This window comes from Aedes aegypti, chromosome 2 (genome assembly GCF_002204515.2).
Source record: "Aedes aegypti strain LVP_AGWG chromosome 2, AaegL5.0 Primary Assembly, whole genome shotgun sequence".
NCBI classification, from domain to species: Eukaryota; Metazoa; Arthropoda; class Insecta; order Diptera; family Culicidae; genus Aedes; species Aedes aegypti.
In genome coordinates this window covers 111,782,500-111,799,166 of record NC_035108.1, presented here as the reverse complement: position 1 = coordinate 111,799,166, position 16,667 = coordinate 111,782,500, and the positions used below count along the sequence as shown (strand labels likewise).

At 36.1% G+C, this 16,667-nt stretch overlaps 1 protein-coding gene across 4 annotated transcripts in view; it reads left to right on the top strand.

Annotated features, from left to right (window-relative positions):
* The window catches only part of LOC5576174 (probable chitinase 2), a 35,873-nt gene that overhangs the window by 11,489 nt on the left and 7,717 nt on the right, over positions 1–16,667 (top strand). For all 4 annotated transcript variants that reach the window (XM_001662470.2, XM_021841973.1, XM_021841974.1 and 1 more), the window contains exon 3: positions 11,520–11,684. In XM_001662470.2, coding sequence (XP_001662520.2) covers positions 11,520–11,684 — 165 coding nt within the window. The remainder of the gene's footprint in view (positions 1–11,519; positions 11,685–16,667) is intronic.

Below are 16,667 nucleotides of genomic sequence, written 5' to 3'. Positions count from 1 at the left end.
GAGGTAAGTAATGCTAGCTCAGATGACTTTATTCTGAGAAAATGAGCATTATTTGAGGATCTGGCATATGAATTCCGGAAACGAGTCTCGACGACTCGCATACGCGAAGGGTAATCCCAAAAATTAAACTTATGGTTGCGCCCGCAATTTGCGCATACAAACTTTTTGGTATCTTCCTTCACAGGAAAGACGTCCTTAGCGTGAAGAGAACCTCCACAACCCATGCATTTAGCATCCATGCGGCAATGTTTTGAACCACTCCACTTTTGTCGCCGACTGCACTGAGTGGAGTTCTGAAAATTTCCTCCAGGTTTCTGAAATTGTTCCCATGTCACACGGGCATCGAACATAAGTCAATTTCTTTTACTTAAGGTGATTATAGAACGAAGCCACAACTCAAATTTTCAAGAGCACAAGACTTGCGAACCAAACACTGCTCCGCGTTGAAAATCTATCCCACTGGTCACCACCAGCAAGCAAGCAATTTGATTGGTTTTCAACACGAACTGTTGTCAGATACTCTCGTCTTGTGCACTTGAAAATTCGAAGTTTGGCTTCCTTTTATAATCACCTTAAACTTCAATATTATTTAAATAACTTTTGTTAAACTGCAGTAAATAATATTCTTGATAAAGCCCTTTCCCAAGAGTGCCAGATTGGGTTCTCTTTTTCATAATGATTACTTGGACTGGGGAAAATCCAAGTAAATTATTTATTCCAGTTTTGATCTCTTCAGGTGACTTATAGTCACTTGAGAGACCTTTCAAGACGACTCTGAACAAACGTTTAGTTTTGTCATCATGAGTAGACAATTTGTGCTTCTTCTCTTCAAGATGTTTCAGAAGAATTTCGCGATCTTTAAGAGTTTTCTTGGTTTTTAGGTGACTTGTCAGATATTTTAACAAATTAATGAGGATATCTGCAGATTCCAAGTGGACACTGAGGGTTTCTTGAGGGATCCTCAGAATGTATAATTGGTTATGGGGGATGTCCAAAATCTGGTAATCCCTAGTAAACTCTATGGCATCCTGTTAATTTTAAGCGGTATTATGTGAAATTCTAGTGGTATTTTTAATATGTCCGGCGAAAGCTTTGGGATTTTGAAAAGCTTTCCAGAGAATTTGAGGTGTGCTAGTGGTAGCCTAATAATAATAAACTTTTGAATTTTTTTCAACGGAGACTTGATCATTTCCAGCAACATCGCTGCGGAATCCCAAGATGTTAACTCCTAGCAAAATCCTTAGCAAGATCCTGAGAACTCCATGCGAGATCTTACGGATGAATGGCAAAATGTTTCAGAGCTCAAGCGTTTTTCTGTAGATATCTTATGAGAACCTGAAGATTCCTATCAGGTTCTTGAGGTTTCTAAAAATAATTGAAGACGTTAAGACGTAAAAACGCCACCAGAGAAACGTTTGCCAGAATTAACATTACGGGGCCATAGATTCATAGCATAGTATAAGCCTTCGGAAAAATGCTTCGAAGTATACCTTTCCGAAGTCTCGATGCCTTATGATTCCATAAAGATGATGTATGAACATTGTAATAATGTTTTCAAAACCAACAGTTGAAGAATAAATTTTGAAATATGGGTTCCGATTTTGGCACGGTTCCGTTTTTGGCAACTGAAAATTTCAACTTTGTTGCCAAAAACGGAATCCCACTGTACAACTGTAATTTTTTAAATTACCGGTCTGTTTCGTTATTTACCGAACTCTGAAAGTCTGTTTAAGTGTGAAGTAAATCATTTATTCCGTTTTTTTATCTCTTCAGGTGACTTACAGTCACTTGAGAGCCCTTTTAAGACGACTTCGAGCCAACCGCCGACTCCGGCCAACCGCCACAGCCTTTCTTTGCGGTTTCGAATTCAGAGATTCACCCTTCCTTTTGTTCGTGGTTGCAACCATGTTTAGTAAATAAACTAAATAAGAAGAGATCTTTTAAGAGTTTTTTTTTTCGATACGGTGTCCAAGAAGGATTACAACCGCTAGCTTTCGTTAACGGGTCCAACGAAAAAAAATGAAGGCACGGGTCCAACAAAGGTTAGAAAAGGGATCAATAGTAGAAAAATAGTACCTACTGATAAGTAGTTTTCAGGTTGGTCATTAATGGATTTATCTTTGAGGAGAGTCAGAGGCATTTCATTATTCAAATTGAAATTCGATGAATTTGGAAATATCTTTAAGTTATATATGCACAATGTGTTTACGCTGCCCAACGCATACACATAGCTTAGAAGACACTGAAACAAGTTGACTTGCCTCTTCATTATCGCCCGCGTGTGGATATCGTGATACGTGATACCCTCATTAGGAGGACCATCAGCACCATCAACTGTTATGGAACAAATTTCCCAGAGCCCAGCGTTGAGGGGAATGCTCTTGCTCATTGACCACATAACATCACGCTGCCAGGTTGATTGTATGTATATGTATTATGTCAAACGAGAAACAGGAAATGGAAAAAGCTCGGTCCGGCTAGTTCAAGGTTAAACAGCAGAGCGCATTTTAATCATCACCAGCAGCAGCAGCGGCACCCGTGGGACAAGATATAGGTTCTCGTGCGCAAAGCAAAAACCGGCAACGGACCTTGCCTAGAGCGCCCAACTACATAATAATCCAGCGACACTGGGGTTTTGAAGTTGTTCTTCTGGGAATCTATATCCCCTAACCCAATAAACAGGTTCAACGCACCAAGAGGCAGAGGGACCCTCCCTCGTCGTTAGAGCAGCATTCTATTCTAGGAGGGGTCGCTTAGCCGAGTTGGACTGCTGATGGATCAAAACGGGCTCGAGATAATTAGATACGAAGAAGCTAACGACATGGCTTGAGGTGTAATCTTCGGTCGACGTTGAGAATGTATTCGATGGTTTTAAGTCAAGTCACTTGTTTAAAACAGAAGACGAGCCCTCATAGATCGAATCTTTTGTCGGTTTACCAAAGTGCCCACTGGACCAGGAACATAATTTAGCCAGACAAAACCTCTAGCGCTTTAGGAGTGCATTTTTTCGAGATGGTGTCTTGGGAGACCTGTCTTGGATTTATTTGTTCTTCAATTTAACCCCTCAACCGACAGGTTCATTTTTTACCGCTATAAAAATATTCAAATCGCGATAACTTTTTTGTTTCTCGATATTTTTGTACCGCAAAACGGGGTAACTTTATGCATTTTGTTTCAAAGAATTACAATTTATATTTTTTAAACAAGTACTGACATCCTATCTATCGATTGCACTTGATAGATTGCCAAAAGATTTATTCTGAATGGATATATTATTTTTCATATAATCGAAAGTCGGTTTTCTGTTTTGGGGTAACTTTGATAATGGAGGATTAATCGAACAAAATTGAATGATTTACGTAACATTTATAGGGCGGTGCATACCTCTAGGCGTTTAACGCTATATGGCAATTTCTGACTCAGATTACAAAAATGGTTGCAGTTTGTAAAAATAGTTTTCGCTAAGAGATTTTAGGCCGAATTCATGTTCTACTATAACTAGGCTGTCAAGGATGAGTGACGAACTCATTATGACTTCATCAAATAGTGATCGTAGAACAGATTGTTTGTAAGCGTTTCAAAAATGCTAAAATGTTATAGATTTTTAATATTTGCATATAAATCCTGCAAATAGCTTTGACATGAAGTGTCATACTAATACTCTTTACTTTCACATTCGTTTTGCTTAACTGATTAACAGAAACTTTGTTATTTCGTTTAGTATGTTGTGGGTCTCGCACTATCAAAGTTACCCGCATTATCAAAGTTACCCCGTTTTACGGTACCATTTTTCCACAAGATCTCAAGAGTTGTTTCTTCTAGTTTAAGAATCCGTAACGTATTGGTGATCTGGTTTTGAAGATATTCCGATGTTCCTTGGGGACTGACATTCTTTATATTCTTCTTCTTCTTGGCATTACGTCCCACTGCACAGTGGTTCCATTTGTTCTACGAAGCGGTCATAAATCATTTTACTCAATATCCGATGATAAATACCATCAGAAATTGCCAAATTAGTTATTTTTGACTGCTAAAACTCCATCGATGTTGATGCCGTAATTGATATCACTTCAAAAATTCTAATTAGGATGCGTAGATCATATTGCGAATGCTCTGTTATATGAATTATTATATGTGCAAAAAACCTACTTGCAATTATCTCTCTTTTTCCCGTTTCCAAAATCAACAATAGTATTTAATATACTATTGATAAGTACCATTAAATCTATAGATTGAAAGCACCATATGAGGATTATTAATGTCCAACTTGAGAAGATTTCCCTCACAGAGTTGCTTCACATGTTCAGAAGCCTATTTTTTGGTATGTGGATATAAAAAGCTAATGAACACTTTTCTAAGTGCCGAAGTTTCAAATATTCACAACTGAGAAATAATTAATGAATTATTTGGTAATATTTTGTTGCTTCTTCCCACAATTTTATTTTTTACCGCTGTATATATAGATGCTGGAATGCCGTTGAATATCTTGTTTTGATCAAAATAAATAAAAGAACAATTTCATGTCATTTCTCCCACACTTTGGGAAGTCATGTCATACATATTAGAATGACTGTTGTACCAATACTAATTCAATAGGATTTTATTGTCTCAGCGCCCTCACTAAAACTAATTGTCAAATCAATATACAATGTTGCATGTGCATTCATATCGAAATGAAGTATGAGTAGTGAAAATTTCATTATTTTGTATATTCATTCCACTTATCTACAAATATACTGGAATGTAATCAATTCTATGCATATTTTTAGCATTGCCTTTATTAATAAAACTCACAACTTTGAAGGCACGCTAACTTATTTGCATTTATTTGCAGCTAGAACCTTCACATGTTCATTTTCCTACTCAAACATGATCATTTGGTGGCAGAATTTTGATTAAATGTGATTAAGAACATATTCAAAAATGTACTTCAAATAAAGTGATGTAGTTACGAAGTGAGTATATTTCTATCCTCATTACTCACATCAATACTGATTCCTAGATGTCAAATAACACTCTAAAACGTATCGGAAGTATTAGATGTACATCTGTACTAATGTTCTGTAATCTTAACTGTTTGAAGAATCATTTGATTCTGATTTGCGAAGACAATAAACAAAAAGCTGAATTCGCTATATTTTCAACGTATTTTTCACATATGAAAAATACACTCAATCATTCATAGCCTTACTATGCATATCATACAGGAACGTCTATAATGTTTCTGTTTCTACATTCTAGATATCATAATTCATCCATGAAAAGATAAAGGAATGACAACCAAGACATTTTGTTTTTCGATTTATGACCTATGGGCGGTACCACTGTGCACTGGGACAGAGCCTGCTTCTCAGCTTAGTATTCTTGTGAGCACTTCCACAGTTATTAACTGAGAGCTTTCTATGCCAATGTTGCCATTTTCGCATTCGTATATCGTGTGGCAGGTACGATGATACTTTATGTCCTGGGAAGTCAATGAAATTTCCATTACGAAAAGATCCTGGACCGACCGGGAATCGAACCCAGACACCTTCAGCATGGTTTTGCTTTGTAGCCGCGGACTCTAACCACACGGCTAAGGAAGGCCCCACATTCTTTATATAAAATTTCTTTGGCGGCCATTTTGTTTTGGTCAATTTATCAAAAAAAAAAAAAAAATCGTACTAGACAATAATGCCAGGTAATAAGGAGCTACTCTGAAAAAAACATACAAAACGGTTCAGTATTCTTAGAGAAATCTGAAAATTACGATAAGAGGTTTTTTTTAGAATTTTCAAGATCTTTATTTGTCCTGCGTGGTACCAGAAACATAAATGCTCATTACTCAAAAACGGCTGCACCAAATTGCTTCATTTTTTCGCAACATACTCGCATAAATGTATAATTCCGAGGAGTGAATATCCGAATACGATAAAAAATTAAAATGTACCCTGAGATATTTACGTCGGTTATGGCTACGCGTCAGTCCCCCAAAGGAATTTTGAAATATCTTCGGATTCAGATGACCAATTATCAATATCGACAGATATTTTAAAACTAGAAGAGTTTTTCGAGAGCTTATGAAGAAATGATCGAAAACAAAAAAGCTATAGCGATTAGAATATTTTTTAGCGGTAAAAAATTAAGCTGCCGGTAGAGGTGTTAACGATAAAAGTTAGTTGGAAATTTCGCCGCATAGGTGACGCTGCGATGCAAACTTATTTATTTCGCGTCCTAGAGCTTTCGAGTCTTCGGCAAAGTTTTAGCACGTGTAAAATAATGATTTTTGAACAAATTATTGTAAAAAGTTGCAACTTTTTGCATTATTGCTTTCTTATATAATTCATAATATTACAAAATCCATCTTCTTCTTCTTTCTGGCGTTACGTCCCCACTGGGACAGAGCATGCTCTCAGCTTAGTGTTCATATGAGCACTTCCACAGTTATTACTGCCGTTATACGCATAATTGTCCCATGTTCCAAAATATGCAATCGAGAAAAACGCGTTTAAAGATTTTAACACATTTACGCCTCGTATTGGCCAGGTGTGTGGTAAACTTAATTAAAATCTTTACAATAGTATAAAGAATAGCGTGTTCATTAGAGTCAAGAGTTTTTATCATGGGAATAAAGTAAATTTAGCTACGAAATTCAAAGTGGGACTGTTATGCCTAGAAATACGGGATACGCATAACAGTCCCACTGATATTAGTGACCAATTATGTGCTAAGCATAATGCTGTAAATGACCGTTCTTACGTATAGATTGTACCGAATGTAGAGGACGTATATCCTCAAGACTATTTTAAGGCACCTAATGACGGCTCAAGTGACATGTGCCAAACGGAGCCACGTGTGGGGAAGTGAAGAAATACGATTTTATAGTTTGAGATGGAAAGCAAAGCTTTCTGTATGTGTGATAATGAGACAATGTATGAGTTAGTGAATGAAAGAGTGGATGAGTAAGTTAGAGAGTTTATAAGATGTTATAAATTAATATATCGACTCTTCCAGCTGCAGGCTTGACAAAAACTCATCTGCGAATTCAAGGATATTTTGCGGAGTAAATATTTAACTCAAAATTCACGACACAAATCTTCACACGATTTGACATTTATTTGGACTTGGTTTGCAAAATCATGATTTTTGATACATCGCAAATAAAGCTTCAGAACCATCAACATATTTGCCACTTGCATCGAAGAACCAATTACCCAGAATAACCCAGTATGTGGGGGACGGACCTGGTGTAGTGGTTAGAACACACGCCTCTCACACCGAGGACCTGGGATCGAATCCCATTCCCGAGATGGTCACTAAAAATTTCAGTGACGACTTCCTTCGGAAGGGAAGTAAAGCCGTTGGTCCCGAGATGAACTAGCCCAGGGCTAAAAATCTCGTTAATAAAGATAGAAAAAAAAAACTAGTATGTGGCTAGTTCACCCAAAACCTCTTGAACTATTCTTCTTTTGACATGACTTTGACTTCTTCTTGACTTCATCAAGTTTGATGTGTCGCAAGATAGATCTCAGAATCGCCTCTTCTGAAGAACAGGGTACAGAAAACAACCTGGCATGTTATCAAGTTATCCAAGAACCATTGAATTACCCTTCTTTAGCCTTGATTTGGGAATTTATGCAGTTTGATGTTGCCAGCTAGGTTTCAGAACCGATGATTTAGAGGCCATTTCCCCCAGGGAACCGGGAATTCGGAACAATCCGACATGTGGTCAAGTTATTCAAATAAGGTACCGTGGGGCAAGTGGGTAATGGATTTCGCATAGTTGGAATTCTTCAAATTCTAGAGACCTTAAATTAAAACAAATGAGGTCGTATATATTTTTTAGCTTGACTCCCATCAAATATAAGCAGTATGCTGAAATTGATTTTTATATAAAATTAAAGAAAAAAATACAGAAAAAGTTTTTGAAAAACGTCTTTTTACTTTTCACTTGTCCCATAAGTGGGATAAGTGAAAAGTTTATCGTTTTGAACAATAAATTCAAAAACTAACAGGTATATTCACGATTTCTATTACCTTTTCGGACAACTCTTCGGGAGAAATCAAACGGGATCTTTCAATAAAGTATTTAGAATTTTTTAAGTGGATAAATCTATACCCCATTTTATGTGTTTTGAACTAGCTTTACATAGACATTCCACGAGATTTCCGTGCGTTCTCTTATATTGGAACTTTTCAATTAACGTCTTCCTTTTAATATGCTGTCCCAAGTAAACATATTAATATCGTAATATTTGGCAACCCTTTTTTTAGAGAAGTTCCATGATTTGGCCATGATAATAGCTTTTAACGTTTTGAGTATAGTGGTTCTTGAATTATCAGCACGTTCTGTTGTTCTATGATAATTGCGAACCTTGTATACTTATAGCTACCTAAAGAGAAAACACAAATTCAATCTCTAATGAGAAACTTTTCACTTTCCCCACGTGATTAGAAAATTGACGGTGTTTCAATCTAGTTATTTTTAGGTCTATGTCGAATTATTTCATAAACTTTTTTTTTATTGCAGTTTAAAACTGTCAGAGGGGACAACTTAGAAGTGGTACAGAAAATTATTTTCCGCAACGTTTTCCGCTGAAATTATTAAAATAAGATTGCACGTCGCCAACTTGTTACGGAGTGATAGTTGACAGGTTAACAATCTTTCGCTCTATTATGCAATAATGGCTGAAAAATCTCAGAAATTTCTTACCTATTGTAATGTTCTCAATGGCCTCAAAGGTTTTCGCATGAGTTTAAAACGTTAATTCACATATTCAGTAAAATATACCAATTATTTTCACTTACCCCATTTACCCACTTGCCCCGCGGTACCTTACATTTGAACCACCTTTAGACATGATTTGCAAATTCATGAAAATTGATATGTCGCAAGCCAGGTTTCAGATTCGCCAATACAATATGGCCACTTCCACTAATGAACCGGTATTCGGAACAACCCAGCATGTGGCCAAGTCATCCAAAAACATTCGAACTATTTTTATTTAGACTTGGTTTGCTAAATCATGAAGTTGATTTGTCGCAAGCCATGAACTCGAAAATAAAAAATAAAACAGGTTGTGTTCCACATGGGATGTAAAGCCAACGTAAGAAGGTGTTCAAAACGATTTTCCCAAACACCAGCTAATTCAAAACTGCCTACTGACTATTTTGTTCGAGATCAGCGCAGCGAATTGTATAGTGTGACAGTTATGCGTAGAAATACAGTAGTGGGACAGTTATGCGTAGAAATTCAACAATGGGACAAATTGACTTGGCTTGCTTTTCATTGAGTTTCCGAACAAAGTTAATTTTTGGTGTGTGTTTTCTAAAACTATACGTAAAAATAAACTGTTCAATGACAAAAAGTCAAAATGTACAAAAAGTAACATGGGACAATCATGCGTATAACGACAGATTAACTGAGAGCTTACTATGCCGATGACCATTTTTGCATGCGTATATCGTGTGGCAGGTACGAAGATACTCTATGCTCTGGGAAGTCGAGAAAATTTCCAATCCGAAAAGATCCTCGACCGGTGGGATTTGAACCCACGAACCTCAGCTTGGTCTTGCTGAATAGCTGCGCGTTTACCGCTACGGCTATCTGGCCCCCCTTCCATCTATTTATTCTAAATAAATAAAAATGCAATGCTGTTTGTATGTCACGAAACGGCCTGAGAACGGGTCAATGGATTTAAGTAATTCTGTCACTATTGTAATGTTCAGGGGTTGCGACCTAGGACAGGACGTGACAGCTCAATTAAGACTACCCCGTTGTTTTTCAGTCGATTACTTTGACGATACAAAAGCCAGTGATACCAGTACCCTTTGCAGGTAAATCTTGCAAACAAATTCTAACATCTAGGCTCATAATTTGGTTGTTTCTTGCACGTTTCTTTCATTTAGTGTAATAGAGGTTGCAGCCTATTTAAAAAATCAGGCTTATATTCAAAATCAGCGATAGTTTGACCCAATTTCCATTATATTGCTCTCTACTAAATATTTTAAATGATTTTAGTATTGTAGGAGCACATGCGATACGTTTAAGATCGAATGTAAACAGATTTGAAATAAAAAGATTTCATGAAAAAATTCCAAACTTTTGGTAAAAAATCTAATTTATGAACTGGCAACACGGTTGGGCTAGCAACAAAGTGCCCTATTGTAATCCAACTCAACGATGTGAAAGTAGGCCTTTGCCAAAACGACCAATGAGAAGTGGTCTTTTTTGACAGGCAATTGGTTTCGTTTTTGTTCTTTGACCTGACACGTCTTGTCTCAGGTTGCGACGTGTTCGTGCAAAGAAAAGTTTAGCAAATTCTTTGTTATAGCCAAAAAACTGAACAAAACTAATATGTCAATTTGTGTGACGTTTTTCACAAGCGTACTTGATATCAAGACAAAGTTTGCTGAGTCCACTAGTTTGCAATTCCTTTTTTTTTTTGCAATGTTCCGATTGAGCTGTTGCTGGAGGAAACACATCCGTAATATAACTATATGTAAATTTGTAGATATTCAAACACCTGTTGGCGAGTTCCGACGCACAATTTCTTCGAAGGAACAGAAATTTTCTTCCATTGCTCACCAGCAAGAGAATTGTTTTTTCTTCGAAAAAAATACGCGTCAGAATTCGCCTACTGGTTAACAAAAAGTATTTGATCGGCTTCTATTCTCATCCGACTCCATGATACCTATGATATTGATTTCTTTGACTAACAAATCATAATTGACTAAATGTGTCAAAAATCTTGTAGTATAATGGTTAAATTACCAATAAATCTATTAAACATATTAGAGTTTAAAGGTATTTGCTCGCCTTACTAGTGATTTTAGTATTTTATTTTTTGCAAAAAGTGAAGTGTTAAAGTTCAATTAGTAGTTTTAAACATACTCTAATAATCCCTCCCCAATATTTAATAAAAATTATAGCGAATAATTCTATACTATTTATATGAAAAAGGTGATTATTTTCAATACATAGATTACGCTTGTAGATCTAGATACTATATTCCATACTTTTCTAGAGTAATACAATGAATATGTGTTATTAAACAAATGATTTCCGCGAAAATTATCATTCCAATACCTTTTTCCATTGAACCGTCTTAACTTAATTAACGAATATCGTAGAAAAGTAATGTTAATTTTTTAGCTTCAATAAAATAAGCTGAAAACCAGGATAATTCTTAGTGAATATGTAATACCAAAAACTAAAAAAGCGCTGCATTGCAACTCTTGCAATGGTTCAATATATAATTGTACGTGAGTGGATGGTAATATGATCTGAAAATTGATCATATGGACATGACTCACGTTTAGATGTGCAGTCTCGCTTTCTTTAGCGAAATTTACGATGATGACTCATATGACTCATAGCCTATAGGCATGATTCCATGCAGACTTGCACTCGATCTTATTCCAATTCGTCCATTCATTCATACATTTTTCATACATCCAACGATCGTATAGTACCCTGTCTGATCTTCTTTCCGTTTCTGTTTTCGCTTTCATGTGGTTCATCGCCTATCATCGACCAGTGACCGACCATGATCGCGTTGTGGTATGCTACATTTCGACGTGGGCCGTCTACCGGAAAGGCTTGGCGTCCTACAGTTTGGACCACTTCGACCCGAAGCTCTGCACCCATGCGATCTACGCGTTCGCCGGCCTGGACGTGGAGCAAAATGCCATGAAATCGCTCGGTAAGTACCAGTGCCGCTGTGTAAACGGACATAGTGTGTAATATATACTATAGAATCATAACGGCAGATAAATTAACCAGCATTTAAAGAAAGGGAACACTCTACGTTGTATAATTGGTTATAGCCAAAAGTGGGGCCTTCCTTAGCCGAGTGTCCGCGGCTACAAAGCAAAGCCATGCTGAAGGTGTCTGGGTTCGAATCCCGGTCGGTCCAGGATCTTTTCGTAATGGAAATTTCCTTGACTTCCCTGGGCATAGAGTATATTCGTACCTGCCACACGATATACGAATGCGAAAATGGCAAATTTGACAATGAAAGCTCTCAGTCAATAACTGTGGAAGTGCTCATAAGAACACTAAGCTGAGTAGCCGGCTCTGTCCCAGTGGGGACGTTAATGCCAAGAAGAAGTATAGCCAAAAGTTGAAACATAATTCAGCAATAAACAAACACTACAATATTCATGTTGTACCGGTTTATTGACAAATTAAGCAATGGAAAATTGAAAACTACCAATTAAAAATTATTCGTATCCCTATAAAACATTTAAAATACCGTTTTGTCTAAAGTTTCACTCCACACTCCAATTCGTATGGAGATTTTGTTGAACTATACCATTGAAATATGTATGTCATCGCATTTTCAACAAATGACGGTTATTTCTTGTTCCGATTCATTTTATTTCCTGTTTTCTAGGACATGATAATATTTTTCCCGAATCAAAACTAATCAAAGGTGCAATCGGCTTTGTCGCCACACCCTCCCTGAAGGCTTTGGTAAAATGCTTTCCGGTGTTGAAGTTTGAATCTACACATAGGGTTGATAAGTGATATCAAATTACAGGCTTTCCTGTCCACCGATATCGGATGGGTTCTTTCCTTTTCTACAATTTTCCGCTTCTTGAAACAAGTGTATAAACTGTTGTTCAAACCGAATTTATCTGTGCACTATCGATTGTGGCTCGGTGTGGATTACACACATTAATGATTGCTTGCATTTTGTATAGCTGTTGGGGGGTATCCTTTTGTTCGTCGGAACACGCGGCAGTGTTTGGCATGATGTTCGGTAAAACTTATCCATTGTTTTGACAAACTCTATATTAATTTGTGCTTGAAAGATGAAAGTATTTCAGTGGAACTTCATGTTAATGGAATCCTGTGATGTTTACTTAAATATAAATCTCAATCTTGCATTTTCAGTTCACATAGAATTTAAATGTAGGGTACCGTAAATTCGAGTGAAATTAATCACCATGTCACACGATTTAATTGCTTACTAATAGGGCACCAATCTATGTAATCTGTAATTAATAACCATAGTTTGTATCAACTATTGTAAAACGTAAAATTACAGTATCATTTTTGCTGTGGTATTGATGGCCATCTATAAACTTCTAATTTGAAACAAGGATTTAGACAAGGTGTCAGCTTGAAAGCTTATGTGGATGCTTGAATAATATTTCTAAATTGGACTTTATTATGTTGGAATGGAATTTCTATTGGATATTAAGTAAATCCTTTGGAAATTTTCCACAAATATTGTACTGTTAAGTATGAAGAATTGTCTTCAAAACTAGAATGATCGCATTTCGGCGGCTTATTTATCTAAATTTCACAAAACCGAAAATTCGTGTTCTCTTCTGAATTCAAATCACAAAAAAATGGAAACCTCAAATTTTTAGCCAAAAATATTAAGATTTAGAGGTGGCGTAATGTAAATTTTCTAGCTATGAAATATGACTTTCAGTGAAGGCTCCATAACATAGTTTTTTTTAACCAATTTTAAAGCTCTTAGCATCATTTACAGTGGGATTCCATTTTTGGCACCCCCCGATTTTGGCAACAAAATGGATCCGTTTTTGGCAACATATTTAAATATCATTAAAATTTGTAAATTTTTTGAATATTATTGTGTCTTTAGGTTTAGTCATCTGAAAAACAAGTCAACTTCATGCTAACCGCATTCTAGAGCTCAATTTTTATCGATATTAACCCAAATCGCACCAACTGATAGAGGTCCCGTACGCGCCTATTTAATTCTAGATGGTCATGTGTTCGCAATGTTTCACGAAGTCATCAATATCTATGAGTATCTCACCCCGATCTCCAACCTCTCAGGCATTCATGTTATATGACCAGCCCACTTGAGTTTGCCGATAGGTGATAAAGATATTTTTTTCTAGATTTGGAACAATTCGTTTGAACAAAGCAAAAGCATTGACACAAAATCAACAAAAAGTCTATGACTCACTCATGTCGTTGCGCTGACACTTTAGAAATTCATATCATTTATATTAGAACGGATGTAGTACCATAACTTATTAATAAGGATTTTATTGTCTTAGCGTCCTCACTGAAAATACTTTAAGCATACAACAACAACAAAAAGCGAACCCAGCAAAACATCGTGTCTCTTAACTTTTAATTAAGTTTCATAAAATAAAATGCGTATTTCTAGTAAATTCGTTTTCAAGCAAATTTCAGAAATGTCAACATGTAATTCACAATTAAATGACCCACCGGCGTCTTCTATATGCCATTTATAGCGCTACATTGACAAATGCAAACACAGTCATAACTACATTTTGTTCTCAATAGGGTCATTAGAGCGTGCGATTATTACGATGAGGCTCTGTATGATGTTTGATATTTTAAGGAACGATCTGACATTCTATACCATTGGTGCTCAGACTGTAGTATACTGGTTGTCATAAGAATCTCAATATGATCAAGGATGCGGATCGCATGAAATGATCAAAATGTATAGCATAAAAAACGTGGTTATCCCTAGCTGGGTCTAGTAGTTTTCTAACTGGATTCTGGAGATTTCTTACAAGATCATATGATATGTAGGCTTCTAAAATTTTTCAGTGGATTCTTAATGATACTGAGCGAAATCTGAGTATTCCAATCGAATATTGGGTTTTGCTTCTGAGAATGTATAATTAGTTATTGGGCGATTCCTTGTAAACTCTTAAGATTTCTAAGGCGCCTTGTGCATTTCAAGTGAAATAATATTTTTAAAGACAATTTACACCTTCTTCAGCACATAGGCTGCACAGACTGAACGATCACTAACATTAGGCAACGGACAACACGAAACACCCAGTAGCCCCGATGAATTTTTCGTTTGACGAAAAGTTTTCACCGACTGAAGTGGGAATCGAACCTACACCCCGTAGCACAATACGCCTAGACGAATGACGCCGCTAACCTCAAGGCCACAAAGCCCACCAAGTTAAGATTTAATTCTGGCAAAATCATGAGGATTCTGAATAGGTTTCAGAATTTGGAGATTGCTAGGGGTAATCTACAAAGTACCATTGAATTTCATCCGAGACTTGAGAATTTTCAGCAATATTGCAGCGAAATTTCTGTTGATTTCATACAAGCTCAACTTCTAAAACACAAATAAAACTAATCTAAAATTGAAGTGATATCAAGCTTATTTGTGTATAAATTGTGTACTTATTTGTGTGAATAAGGAAAATCTGATTGAACGATTATCATTTTTTTTTTGTGTACAGCAATTGATTTAAGCTGTTTCTATGTGTTTTGACTGTAGTCAATCATTTGATATAAGATGCCTTATGTGTATGTGAAAAGCCATTTTCAAATAACCGAATATTCTTCTTCTTTTTGGCGTTACGTCCACACTGGGACAGAGCCTGCTGCTCAGATTAGTGTTCTTATGAGCACTTCCACAGTTATTAACTGAGAGCTTTCTTTGCCGATTGACCATTTTTGCATGTGTATATCGTGTGGCAGGTACGAAGATACTCTATGCCCAGGGAATCGAGAAAATTTCCTTTACGAAAAGATCCTCGACCAGCGGGATTCGAACCCACGACCCTCAGCATGGTCTTGCTGAATAGCTGCGCGTTTACCGCTACGGCTATCTGGGCCCCACATAACCGAATATTGTCTTTATTCAATAATCAATTCGAAAAAAATTTCAGTTTTGTAACACGTAGAACTATTTTCTTATATACGTTTCCAATGAAATGTATTGAATTTCTGTATTTTTACTCTATTTCAACAAATGGACCAGTTATTGAATAAAGGTCACTTATGCGATTATTTAGTTTACATGGCCTATGTGTACAAATAGTACACATAAAGCTAATAAAACTCATTGAAGATTAGTAGTTGTTAATCTTTCCACGACTTACCGTTTTCGAATTAAATTAAAAAGTCTCTCGGTTACTAACTTTTGTCATTGAACAATCCTCTGAAACTCTATGTAAAATGACTGCAATGTAATAATTCCCTTACAGGCAAAATTTCAAGTTATTTGTAGATCGTCATCCAAATTTCAGCCAATTCGAACAACCAGAAGCTTAGATACAGCACCTCAAACTTGGACATTTTGTATGTGAAAACAGCATTTGGTTACTAACTTATGTCACTGACTGTATATGGTCTATAATTTCATAGTATAGCCATATTCTAAGGAAATCTGCTTCGAAGTGGACCGTTAGGATGTCTGATCATGATTTGGTTCCATAATAATGATGTAACAATGTTCAAATAATTTTCTTGATATTAAAAAAAAAATGGGTTCCGATTTTGGCACGGTTCCGTTTTTGGCAACTGAAAATTTCGACTTTGTTGCCAAAAACGGAATCCCACTGTACTTCAAAATTAAATTTATTAAAAGTCTGTGAAATACCAATATTTGTTTTCGTATTAGGAGCCGTAGAAGTTTTTTTAAATATTCCTTCTTTTTACTAACACATTCTTCTTTGTTTGATCATAACTTTATGAATACTTAACCGATTCCAAATCTATTTACATTTGATTAAACATTGTTTTGACTTATTTCTTTAACAAAAACTACCCAAAAACATGATTTTTAATTTAAAAAATCAATTATTTTCGAAAGGTTGATTTTTTTTTTCGCCGGAAAATACATTTTACTGTTAAATTGAAGTTTTTATATCTACAAGTTGAACAGCACATACAGTCACCCCACGCAGTTGAATCA